This window comes from Fukomys damarensis, unplaced genomic scaffold, assembly GCF_012274545.1.
Source record: "Fukomys damarensis isolate Sample0158 unplaced genomic scaffold, DMR_v1.0_HiC HiC_scaffold_7, whole genome shotgun sequence".
NCBI classification, from domain to species: Eukaryota; Metazoa; Chordata; class Mammalia; order Rodentia; family Bathyergidae; genus Fukomys; species Fukomys damarensis.
In genome coordinates this window covers 23,310,263-23,323,499 of record NW_022900919.1, presented here as the reverse complement: position 1 = coordinate 23,323,499, position 13,237 = coordinate 23,310,263, and the positions used below count along the sequence as shown (strand labels likewise).

The 13,237-nt window shown below is 51.3% G+C and overlaps 1 protein-coding gene across 11 annotated transcripts in view; it reads left to right on the top strand.

Moving 5' to 3' along the window:
- The window catches only part of Arnt2 (aryl hydrocarbon receptor nuclear translocator 2), a 113,900-nt gene extending 101,291 nt beyond the window's left edge, over positions 1 to 12,609 (top strand). For 6 of the 11 annotated variants that reach the window (XM_019207074.1, XM_019207077.2, XM_019207071.2 and 3 more), the window contains 3 exons: positions 3,472 to 3,510; positions 7,623 to 7,759; positions 9,193 to 12,609. In XM_019207074.1, coding sequence (XP_019062619.1) covers positions 3,472 to 3,510; positions 7,623 to 7,759; positions 9,193 to 9,291 — 275 coding nt within the window. In that variant the 3' untranslated portion in view covers positions 9,292 to 12,609. The other 5 variants (XM_019207072.2, XM_010621194.2, XM_010621196.2 and 2 more) reach the window with 5 other exon arrangements.
- Positions 12,610 to 13,237: the final 628 nt, after the last annotated feature.

Genomic DNA, 13,237 nt, shown 5'->3' with positions numbered 1-13,237 from the left:
TCCTCCTACATCAGCCCCCGTATGAGTGGCAGGTGTGCATGTGCCATCTCTATGTGTCTTTGCCATGTGGCTCAGTGGCCCTGAGATGAGAGGACCTGTGCACTCCAGGAAGAAAGAGGCCTCTACCAGGCATTCAGGTCAGCCAGGCCCCGGCTCACACCATCCTGAGGCCGAGGTCTTAGATTCCCCTACCTGTTGTCATGCATGAGAACAGGCTCTGCACCTGACCCTCGCCTGGGTAGGGAGAAACCCTTGCGGCCTCCTCCCTAGGTGGTCTTAAAAGGCTCAGGGTGCCGTGGGTGCTTAGGCCATCCCGGAAGCTGTGGCTACCTGCTGGCACTGATTTACTCACCTAGGCCTTTGTGAGAGCTGGGCCCTGTGTGGAAACAGGGAGGGCACGGGGCACAGTGCACCACTCAGAGATGGGCCCTGGCAAGTCAAGGGAAGAAGGATGCCAGGTCTGCAGGAGGCTAGCATGGTCACAAGTCTGTCTCACGTGCCTCGTAGCCTCTTGTTATGGCCATAGCCATGGTGGCCAGGCTGCTCCTGCCCCAACCATTTCAATTCATTTAATGTTTGCCTAGCCCTAAGAGAAAGTTTATCATCATTCCCATTTCACAGGTAAATAAACTGAGGCGCAAAGCTTCATAGCCAGTGAGAGTAGAATCATGTGTAGGGAGCCGAGCAGGGAATCCAGGATCATCAGGAACAGAGCCCAGCACCTTTCAGCCAGCGGGGTTCAGAATTGACAGGGCCTTCATCTGCATTAACGTGGAGGGAGCTGGAGCCTTGTCGGGGCCTCACACTGGCCCCCATGGTGAATCAGACAGAAGTGGTGTGAGAGGCAGATGCAGTAGTGGGAGCCAGGCTGAGATGAGGATGGAGCTGCAGAGCAGGGCAGTGGGGAGGGTGCACTCAGGCGTGGCTGGCCTGGCCTCTGATGGGGGGGATGCACACCAGGCAGACTGGGGGTCGGAGAAGAGGCTGCTGAGCGAGGTCAGCTGCGGCTCCGCAGGGCATCAGGAAGCAGGGAGGAGAAGTGTCCAGGAAGAGAACCAAGGGGTCGGGGCCAGCAGGGAGGTGCAGGAAGCTGCACAGTGAGAAGGCACCAAGCAGGCGCCACCGAGCATCAATTCTGTGAAGGTTAAACTAGCCATTAAAACCATCGTGTGTACATCGGAAGGGGGCAGCTGTGCCAGTCTGGTGTAGGCCCATGGCCATAGTGGACACAGCCGGGCTCCCAAACATGACAGTGCCCCCACGGGACATGGCCCCAGCTGGTCACCTGGCATTGGAGCCCAGACACAGCAACCAGTTCTGGCCTTGTACTCTGACTGGATGATCCAGCAGGCACCCAGTGACAGCCCAGGGGTGACATTGTGGGGCGGCAAACATAACATGTCACCTTGTGCCAGTACTTTAGCAGCAGCTGGGCTCCTTGGGTGGCTTTGTGGCCTAAGTTCACACCCTGAGGGGCCCTTTGCTCCCTTCTGTGCCCTACAGGTTGGTTTCCATCTGAGCGTTTCTCCCACTCAAGTCTGCTGAGGTCCCAAGCTAGACAGTGTCACAGCCTTAGCCTCTCTTTCATTTTGGTTCGGGTCACAGCAAACACCAAGTCATGTGAAAAGTGGCATCCAGAAGCAGAAGTAGGAATCCACAAACCCCCTGGCATGGTGAGCTCTGTCCAGCTCGGCTGTTTATTTTCATGATGATACAGTGGGAAGACGTGTGCCTGCCAGACTGTGTCAGGAGACAGGAACCACGCCAGTGACTTTAAGGGGGATGTTTAATAAGATCTGGTAACAGAGGAGCCTGAGGAATACAGGAAAAGCCAACGTGAGCGGCAGCTTCCTGGCCTAAAATGGAGGGGGAGTACACAAAACAGAAGTAAGATCTTGGAAGAGGAGATCCAGCCCTGTAAAGCCTGAGGCTTGGCCTTCATTGAAAAGGCACAAATGCCCAGTAGATGCAGGGCTGACTGGCAGACTTGCAGGGCACCAGCTGTGGCTGTGATCCTGCTATCTGAGCAGACCTCTAGAGGGCACAGGTGGCCAGAATCTGTAGATGTCACCCACCAGGTGGCCCAGATTCATCCACAAACAGAAGGACACTGCCTGTAGGTAGACTGGCTAACTGGAGGCAGAGAAACAGGGTGAAAAGTGAATCCCCTGGAGCAATTGCCCATTGCTTTAAAACAAAAAAAGCTACTTGGCCATGAAGGGAGAAGCCCCCCTCCTCTGCTGGGCTCAGCCTGTCTCTCCAACACCCTCCACTGACTGAACCTAATTTTGCAAAAGATGGCTTAGGAAATGTGTTTACAGCAGAGATCCCCAACCCCAGGGACATGGACCAGTACCAGTCCGTGTCCTATTAAGAGCCAGCACACCCAGCAGGAGGTGAATGGTGGTCCAGTGAGTGAAGGTTCGTCTGCACTTACAGCCACTCATTATTGCTGCAGTCACTACCTGAGCTCCATCTCTTGTCAGATCAGCATCAGCATTAGATTCTCAGAGAAGCTCAAACATTACTGTGGAGTGCACATTGCAAGGGATCTAGTTGTGTGCTCCTTATGAGAATCCAAGTGCCTGATGATCTGAGGTGGAGCTGAGGTGGTGATGCTAATTCTGGGGAGCAGCTGCTAATCCAGATGAAAATTAGCAGAGAGGTCTGACTGCACAGAAACTGTAATAAATCAATTGCTTGCAGACTCCGATCAAAACCCTACTAATAATAAGTGGAAAGTGACAATTGAGTTACATCTGCTGGCAGGCTGTATAGCAGCAGGTGAGTTGATATGCTTCAGTTGTACAGCTGCTTCCTGTGACAAGCTTTGTCAGAATCCAACACTTATTTTAGTTGATGCATAACCTCTCCATTTTTTTAACCACTTTCATTAGGACTTCACTTGTTTTAGTGACAGTTTCAATAAGCCCACAAGCTAACCCTAGCCAAAATGAGTAAAAAACAGCCTTGGAGAGCTTTTTTTTTGAAAAGAAGGAAAGACATAATGATGAGACAGCAGAAGACTCTTAGATTGCCAATAAAAAGAAAGCTGCATTTAAAAGAAAATACCAAGAATCCAACTTAAAATTTGAATTCACTGCAACAGGTAGCATATATTCCAAGCCTCCTTTGTGTAATATGTGGTGATCAGGTAGCCAACAAAGCCATGAAACCTTCAAAGCTGCCTCTCTACATGGAGACCAAACACACTGCACTAATAGACAATTCTTAGAGTTTTCCAAAAGGAAACACATGTAAACATGAGGAACAGATGTAATTATTGAAGACTGCCACTTCATTGAATGTATCTATGCTGAGAGCATCGTCTCCGAGTGGCTAACAGCATTACTAAAGCTAAGAAACCCTGTACTGTTGATGAAGAGTTGACCCTACCTGCTGCTGAGGACATTGTCATGAACTTTTAGGCTGGGCTGTGGTTCAAAAGGTGAAATGTGTTTCTCTTGTTAGACAGGATTAAGGAGTCATTGTGGAATGAACTGCAAGTTGGTGAGTCACCAATATAAACTCAAGGACAAAGAAACAATGCTTTCTGTGCGGTATGTTTTTCAGGAGGAGGTGTGTGAGGCTGTGTTGTGTGTACTTTTATTGCCAACCAGCACCATGGCTGCAGAACTATTCATGTCTTTGAATGCTTACATAACAGGAAAAGTGAACTGGCCATTTTGCGTTGGATTTGTGTTGGAAGAAGCAGCTGTCATGACTGGACAGGTTTCTGGCTTCACTACTTGGGTCAGAGAGATTACTTCTGAATGTGTGTCTATACATTGTGTTGTCCATAGACAAATGCTGGCTACCTGAAAAATGTCACCTGAGCTTACCAGCGTTTTGCAGGATATGATTGAAATTATCAACATATTCATAAAGTACATGCTGTTAATGTCTGTCTGGGCAGCCTGGTGAGGAGGTAGAAGCAGAGCACATGTCTCCCTTTATACCCAGAAGTGAGGTGGCTTTCTAAAGGTAGATCACTGGCAATGGATTCTGAATTAGGAGAGCCACTCCAGAGATTTCTGTTAGAAAAACAGACAGCACTGGTAACACATTTCAGTGACGTAGAATGGACTTACTTGTATGACATTAATGTATTCAATGTGTTCAGTGAATATCACTTCAGGGGATAATGAAACTATATTCAAGTCAGCAATAAAGTGGCTACATTCAAAGCCAAACTGGAATTGTGGATATGATGAGTGAACCATGGGATTTTTAATGGTTCAAACATTAGCAGAGATTTTGAAAGAGACTGAGCCAGGGCTTTCTTTCTCCCAGCTGGTACACGATCGCCTATCTCAGCTTCCAAAATAGTGTGAGCATTACTTCCTAACTGCAAAAGACTCCAGAATTGGGAAGGAATGGGTCTACAAACCATTTGTGAATAAGCCAGGTGGACTGACTTTTTTCATACTGGAAGAGGATTGATTGTTTGAGATAAAATATGAATGTGGCCTTCAAAGTGTGTTTGAGACAACTTCAAATCTCCTTGCCTTCAGGATTAAAGCCAAGGAAGAATATCCCGAAACTGCCACTAAATCACTGAAAAGCCTCCTTCCATTTCCAGCATCCTGTCTTTGTGAAGCAGGGTTTTCTTCAGTGATAGCAACCAAAATGAGATTACAGAGTAGACTGGATATCAACAACGTACTTCAGGTGTCACTGCGTAACGTCACCCCCAGACGAGGGCATCTAGTTGATGGAAAACAAGCTCAGGACTTTCACGGACTCTGCATTATGGTTGAGTCATATGATTATTTTATTATATATTACTGTGTTATAATAATAGAAGTAAAGTGTACAATAAATGTGATGTGCTCGAATCTTCCCCAAACCACCTCACCCCATCATGGAAAAATGATCTTTCATGAAACTGGTCCCTGGTGCCAAAAAGGTTAGGAACCACTGGTTTACAGGATTACAAACCAAGCAAGGAGGGAGAATTTAGAGCTGTGAGGCAATAAGATGGTAGCTACAGAGATGTGTGTGATCCGTATCCCTAGTTGTCAGCTTCTCTGTTTGAACTGCCACCAGACTCTGCTCACTGACATCAATATAGTGTTTCTTGTGGAAATGTAAGGAGCCAAGCACAAAAGGTCTCAGAGACAGAAGTGGCTCCAAAGTGCAGCAGAGACCAGATTTTCATTCCCTAACTTTTGCTAAGGTGGCACAGTACTTTCTTAGCAGTTTGCTTCCAGATAACAGCAAGCACGGACACATCCATGTCTTCTTATTCATGCCCTTCTGTTCAGGATGAGGTAGCAAAAGAAACTCATTCCTGCGTGACACATCATATCAGGTCTGCACAGATCAAGTCAGGTCATGGCAGGTGAACCGAAAGCGCAAGAGACATATCCGTGACATCGCCTTTCTTTAAGAGCCACACCCACCTGGCCACCCCACCCAGCCAGAATGACTTTGAGAAGGAAATGGAAGGATGTGTCTGGCTATTTTCAAGGTGAGAGTTAGGATGCATAATTAGAGAGGAGCAGGAGAGGGGGCGCTCAGGGAGGGAGAGGACAGGATCCTGATAGTCTTGAAACATTTGCAGACTAGACCTCTCTGTTCCCACAAGTTAGTGCTAGCCAAGAAGCCTGGGGAGTGGCTGGTCCTGGCTGAGATGGCCTGGAAGGGATTTATAAGAGAATGAGATGCCCCTCTGGTGTTCTCTGTTGACTTTATCTCAACCTCTACACTAGACTTGAGGATTGGATAATTCTTTGCTGGGAGGGCCAATCTCTTTATTGTAGGGTGTTTGCCAGCAACCTCAGTCTCTACCTACTAGTATTCTACTATTTAGGATAACAGGAAATGTCTGCACATTGCCACATATTCTCCAAGGCTAACACAATCACTCTTGGCTGAAATACTGAGATAAACCAATCCCATAGCCACCTCTGAGCAGGATCTCAAATGAGTCTTGAGTCTTAGGGCAATTTCTAAATCAGCTGAGGCACCCAGGGAAAAGAGTGAAATTATAGCATCAAACTTCAGTTAAAAGAAAGGAAAATGCCATCCTGCCTCTGTAACATAGGAAAGCACAAGCTCTTCAAGATTCTGACCCAGTTTCTGGAGACCCCCCAGCTGGCCCAGGTGGTGGCTGCTGTAACACAATCTGCCAGGAGACCCAGCTTGGTGGGTGGTCCAGGCATTCAGCCACAGTGGCAGGAGCCTAGGTTTTGCTCAGTAGCCACACATAAAAGAACCCAGCTCGTGTGACTACACACATGCCCTTTTTAGATGTCAGGGACCACTGGCATCCTTCCAGAGAGAAGCCTGTGTGTGCATCACCGCCTGATGACTTGTGTGTGCACTGCAGGTCTCCAGGAGGTCATGTCGTTATTTAGTCAGACATCACTGGCCCAGTTCAGATCAAGCCTTTCACTGCCTGCTCCCGGAGCTTATCCTGCAGCAGAATCCTCTGGGCCCAGTGGGCTTGGGTCTCAGGCTGCAGCAAGGAACGGTATGCCCTCCTGCATTTCACAGAGCTCTTTGCTGGCTGTTCTCATTATGAAGAGGTGTTAGGAGCATGAGTTGTATTGAAGCCCTTTGTGTCTCAAGCAGCAAGCGTGAGCTGGGAGTAGACTTAGCCCTGAGCACTTCTGACCTCACCTGAGGGTTACCCAGAATAGGAGTGGTGTGTGCCTGTGGCCAGCCTGGCTCTGAGAAAGGGCGAGACTGCGCAGGATGGACAGCCCACTGCTCCTCCTAATGAACACTGCGTGAGCAGTATTGTCCAGTGATTTAAAATGGCAAAGGTTCCTAAGGTGTGATATGCCTTACTGTATCTGCCTTAAAGGCTATTTTTTCCTTAAGAGCACTTGTTGGCTGAATCTCAAAGACATTTTAGACCACATTCTATTCATTTTTCTATTTTCTATTGTCCCACTTGGGTATTTTTCATAAACTGTAGACAGAAGCAAAGCCATTCTCGTTTGTAAACCAAGTTGCAGATCCTCACAGAGGAGCGTGTCTTCCATCTGAGCGGTGTCTGGATCTTTCCCTCATAGGCCAGCTGAAAAGCTCTTGGCCAGAGCTGGGCAGGAGAGAGATGGTGGGGCCTCAGCAAGGCCTGGGGGACATTGGAGGGCCCAGCTGGGGTGAGGAGGGCCATGTGTGAGGCTGGCGGTTCTCAGGAAACCTGGGAGACCTCTGCCCTGGCAGTGGTACCTGGAGAGTGGCCTGTGGCATCTGGAGGGCAGGGCTGCCCTTGAAGAGGGGGCCTCTCTCATCCACTGTGGCCTCTGTGGATGTCTTACTGCCCCAGACCTAGGTCCACGGTCCTAGGACAGAGGCCTCCATAAATGGGCACAAGAAGTGTGGGAGGCTCCGGGGCTTAAAGGACATCCTCAGTCAGAGCTGAGGGCTCCAGGTCTCCTACCTACCTGGCTCATCTTCCTTCATTCAGGGTAGGTGGGAGAGCTGCTCTGCGGCAAATGTGCCTTTCAGGAATGGGAGTGGGGAGCCCTCTGCATGCAGGAATGGGGCCGTGCTCCAGGTCATAGGAAGAAGGGACCCAACTGGGCCCTCCAAGCCGTGGTGGTTCTTAGGTGTCACGGAGCCAGGGGCAAATTTTAAGGCAGTGTCCCATGCGTCGGCTCTTTCAGCTGAGAGTGGACAGAGCAGCGGGCAGTTCCAGGGGAGGCCCTCAGAGGTCTGGTCGCAGTGGCAGAGCCAGCACCACGGGCAGCAGAGCGGTGAGCAGCACTCCCACCAGCAGCCTGGCCAGACTGAAGTGTTCCAGGTAAATCGAGCGAGCACCGCCTTCTCCTAGGTACCGGCGCCTTCTCTCTGCTTCCTTTCCCCCTCATCCTGCCGCACGCTGCCTGACCCTACTGAGCCAGCAAAGTTCTGGCTGCCCTGAGCTAGAGGAAGGCAGGAATAGTATGGCCCGCAGGTGCCTTTGAGGCAACACGCAGGGGAGGCTGCACTGGGTGCCCCTCCCTGCCCAGTGCCGGGGTTGCCTGGAGAGGTGCAGAGCAGAGGCTGAGGGGCTGGCCTGGGAGGGCGCACAGGGTCCCCAGAGCACAGGCCTCCAGCTGCCCTGCTGCCTTCCCCCTGCGCCATACCCAGGACAGGCCGGCAGGTTTCCTCTGCGCCTGGGCAGACTCAGGCAGTGGGATGGGCATTGCTTCTACCCCAGTCAGTGCTTTGGCTCAGCAAGAACACTTTCCCTAAAGGCTCTGGGCAGGCTGTGAGCCCAGGGACCCTCAGCCAGAGCTGTACACCTCTACACCAGTGCAAGGCAAGGTGAAGGAGGCAGCCACATTGAGTTCCTCAGATCGCCTCCTCCCTCCTGAGGGTCCTCAGTAGCTTCATACTCATCCTGAGATGTCCTGAGGCCAGAGCAAGAAGTGTCCTAACAGAGAAGGGTCCATAGCCAGGTGTCCCTCGGGGCCCCACTGAGGCAGTGCCCTTTTCAGCCTGCAGGGAGCCCTGACCCAGCCTCTGGCTCCTCTGCACAGCTGGGATTCTGGCCTCCTCCAGAGAGGCCCCACCAGGCAGAATTTGCAAACCAAGGTCACGATGCTGAAAAGAATTCTTGGTCAAATAAGTTTATGAGACACTGGTTAAACAGAGTTACTCAGTTTCTTTCCTGCAGGACATATCAGAACCTTTATTATCCCAGTGAGAATTCTAGACTTCTAGGAGGTAGGCCAAGTATGCCTTGTTTCCCAAACTTATTTGTCCACAGAATTCTTTTCTCACAGACGATCACAGGAGCTGGGCTTTGACAGAACACCCAGTGAGACACTGGCAATTGCTGCTCCTGTTTTCTGACGGTTAGTCTGAGTCCAGAGCCCTTGCAGGGCAAAGCATCTTGGGGAACTGGAGTCTGGCCCTCAGGGATGTGGTCCTGCCCTCGGGATCACACCCCTGCTCTGTTCCGCCCGGCACTGCATTTTTGTTATGTTTTGCTGTCTGTGAGGCTCTGGGCTGGGTCTCTCTTGCCCACCTTGATCCCCGGCCCAATGTCAGAGGACAAAGATGTCACCTGCTGGCCTGCCAGCCCCAGTTAAACAGTCCCAGGGACTGCGCTTCACAGGCTGGGGTGCTCTCCCAGCCACCCACTAGACAGGTGGCCACGAGGGTGAGTGGCGGGTGGGGCTCGGGGATGTTCCTGGTTTTCGGGGCAGAGACGCTGACCCCTATGGCTTGTTCTCTTTTCTTCTGCAGGACATGCTGCCCATGCCAGGAGACCCAACCCAGGGGACTGGCAATTATAACATCGAGGACTTTGCCGACCTAGGCATGTTCCCGCCCTTTTCTGAGTAGCTGTGGGGCAGAGCAAGGCTTCCCTGTGCGGGGCCACCACGCTGTGACATCAACACCCAACTTGCCCTGCCGCAGGACCCACCACAGTGCCCTTGTCCCTGCACGCCCCCAGGCATGGCACTACTCAGCTCTCACCCATAGCTGTGGCTTCTCTGTTGCTACTGACCAGGGCCCGGCTGGACATCTGGGGCTTGGTTGTATTTATTGTATTTGCTCTGTGCGTGCTCGGGAGATGAGCTCTCTGGCCCCCAGACTCAGCTATGAATATTTCCTTTTAGGCGGTGTCCACCGTACGGAGTTCACTTGATACTCAGAGCAGCAGCAGGCCTGCCTGGGACTCTGGAATCAGCTTCTGCTTGCTTTTCACAGCTGCTGGCTGGTGGCCTGGGGTGGGGTAGGAGGCAGGGATGGTCAGGGCCTTTGTCACACCCGGACCCAAGGAGTGTGGGGACTCAAGGATGCCCACTGCCCTGCTCTTGTGCCTGTGGGCCCATTGTGACGTGGATGTTTGTGCTTTGCATGTTGTGCCTCATGTCTGTTGTATGTGGCCAGAGTGGGTGTGCAGAATTCAGACCATAAGGAGACTGAGAACCAGAATACACAGCCCCTGCCCCTCCCAGTACTCTGCAGTGTCCTCGCTGAGATTGCTGGCGCAGGGCAGCAGGTGGGGGGGACCAACAGGCTTGCCCTTCCACGGTGTCGCCAGGGCTGGGGACCTGCTCACTCTGAGGGTTCAGTTCTTCAGTCTTTGCCTCTGCTTTGGAACCAAGCTCCTCTGTGTAAGAGTAGAAGCCCTGTTCTCTTCTCAGAGCCCCAGGGATCACTCACATCTCTCAGCAACAGCAGGGCCAGAATGCCTGGCCTCCTGGGCCACTTCCTGGAGTGGATGGGAGCAGCTTCTGTCTGGAGAGGGCACCTGATTCTCTGTCCCCCAGAGGGACACAGAGCACACAGGTCTGCAAGGCAGAGGACAGGGCTCTGACTCTAATGGCAGATCTGCTCCTGCCACACAGTGTCCAGGGCCCTGAGTCCCCGGTGGTCTCAAGACAGGAGTTCTGGCTGACTTCCAGAAGCCTCTGCCTGCTGCCCGTTGAGCCCAAGGTTCCTGGCTTACTATGTTTGGCTTTCACAGTCGCCTGCCTCCTCTTGCACCCTTCCTGGGTGAGGGCTGTCTCCACCCCGTCTTTTGCCTCTTTTCCCACCAGTCACCTCATTCTCCCACCACCACCCATCAGCCTGCTGCTGCCCACATGGGAGAGAGGAGCCCACCCTTGGGAAAGCCATGGGGTCCCTCCAAGCGTCCCTGCAGACACTCTGCATGGCACCATGTCCCTGCCAGTGGATCCTTGAGGTCAGGGGAATGAGTGAGTGGAGGGAACCCCAGTGCAGGGAAGAGCAGGGCCACTGCTCTGGTTCCCCGGAAGCTCTGCCTGGTGCCCAGGCTTTCCTGTCAAAAGCCAGCCTTCATCAGCAGGATGCCCTCCCCTAGGACCTGGCCTTCTGTGATCCCCATTCTGAGAGCAGCTGAGCCCCGGTACTGCAGTCTATAGTGCAGCTTTTAGTCCAGCAGACAGCGGTGATTGGGTTTCTGGGTGTAGATGCACGTGTTTGCTCTATCCTCAGAGGAGCTCTAACTGCTGGGGAAATGGGAGTAACCATGGGCAGCCACAGGTTGGGCTCCTTCTGGTGCCACCCAGCACCCTCTCAGTGCCCAGCACGGGGCTTACCCTGGGCAACAAGCATAATCTTTCCCCCCGCCAGAAGGCACAAAACTAGCTTTTGAAGCAAAAAAGTATTTCTCAGTGAAAAGGAAATAGACTTGGTATGGCCTTTAGCTTGTGAGTTTGGAAGGTTCATTTCTGCCCTCTGTATGTCAGAGGACAGTTGGGTGACACCAGAGAGCAGCCAACTGTGCCGCTGTCCTGGTGGTCTTTGCTGAGCCCTGAGGGATCTGAAACCAGCAGAGAGGATCTTGCTCCCACCCACTTCCCATCTGCTTCTCTAACATCAGCAGTGAAGGATTTCTGGTCCTGGGAGGCACAGCCCAAGGACAGTAGTGACCACCAAGGCCCAACCTCCTCCCTCCCTGCCTTGTCCTGAAAGCTGGGCGGCGACCACAATGGGTTCTGATGGGTGGTGTGAGCCCTTTGTCTTTTCTGTCCCTTACTCTGCATTTCATTGTGATTCTCAGAAGCCATCTTATAGACAGTAAGAAAATAGACAAGGATTGACAGGGAAAAGCCCAGTTCTTGACAGAGCTCACAGGAGTGCATGAGACAGTGGAAAAGAATACAGCCCTGAACTGAAGGCTTAGTGTCCTGGTTTGGAAAAGAACCGCATGCACCCATCCCATCCAGCTCGCCCAGGAGGCCGTGGTGCCATTGAGCTCTGATGTGTGCTTGGTCTGCAGCCTGTGCCCAGCCAGGCCCCCTGCTGCCGGAGACAGGTCATTGCTAGATAAAGGGAGGCACGTAGCTTCCTGTAGCAGTAAGTCACTTCCTCTCTCCCCAACATTTCCCAGCTTCTCCTCAGGCTGAGGGCTCCACCATCACTACCGTCAGTGATGACACACTGAGGCTTCACCAGGGCTGGCCAGTAATGGTGATGGTGGCTGGGAAGGTTCTAGAACATGCTGGCTGCATGTTCTAGCCTGCACTGTCCTTTGCTCTGGCTTTGTTGTTATCTCTGTTCAGGGAGTGACAGATCGTCACAGGAGCCACATTCTCCTTCACTTCCCTACATATCAGGTTCAGCCTGCTGGTTACTTTGTGACTAGAGAACAGTGCTGGGGGAGGGGCTGTGCCGGTCCCTAACAGTTTACACGAGTCTGCTGCGTCAGTACAGTGATCGTATCCCTAGGTTAGCCACACCTGCGGGTTTCAGTGCTCCAAACAGCCTGGTGCAGGAGGAGGCAGGCCCTGGTCATTGAGGAAGGCTCAGTGTCCCGCACACAAGCAAGGACCAGCCATGAGCCGTGCAATGAGAACCATGCATGCTCGCCCAACTAGCAAAACTGAGGCTTCACAGGCTGGGCAGGAGCAGAACAGCTTGCTTCATCTAATTTAACAATCGGTTTTCTTAAAGAAAAGAAAAAGATCTCACAAGCAGGCTTCAGTGAACAAGCACTTAATCATCTCTCTTAATCTTTCTTATGGATGTGAACTGTGCTGTGGATAAGTCATTGTTTGTATTTCTTGTTTCATTGTTTTCCATGACTAACAGTTATTAAGTTGGTGTGTATATGTATAACTATTGTAACTGCCTCTCAAATTTTCATTAAAATAAAAACGACTTTGCTCTGAACTGTGAACCCCCAGACCAGCTGTATGATGGACCTACTTACAGAACCTGCCCTCAGTGGTATCTGACATTGGCTCCTTCCTTAGGGTCATTCTGTGTCAGAGTCACTTGTGGGCATTAATGGCCCACCTTTGGGATTCTAGTGACTTCGGATAGAAGAGAAAACTAACAATTCCCAAGTTCCTGTGTAAGGCAAGGCTCTTCAGGAACTTCTCTGCAAATACTTTTTTAATCATTACGGAGATGATCTGTGATTACTACTCTCGCCTTACAGGGACTGGTGAGGTGACTTGTCTGAGAATGCACCAGAAGAAAATGGTAGAACCAGACTGATTTCAGGTCTTACTCCAAAGACCTATAGATACACTGTCCTTTGCAAACACTTGTTTTTTAAAAGACAGTCAAAGAATTAAGTTACTAACACTAACAAATTCTATTTTTCTCTGTTGAAAGAGGGCTGCTTGAAGACCCTTAGCCTTACTGACCAAGGCCATAAAATGCACGTATATAAGTGGACATGGGAGAAGATGGTGTGACTGTGAGCTGGATGTGGACAGCTTGATGGTACACCAAACATACAATCTATCAGAAAACTGGACTTTGGGCCGGGGATTTAGCTCAGTGTTTCGGTGGCCTGCCTTGCAAG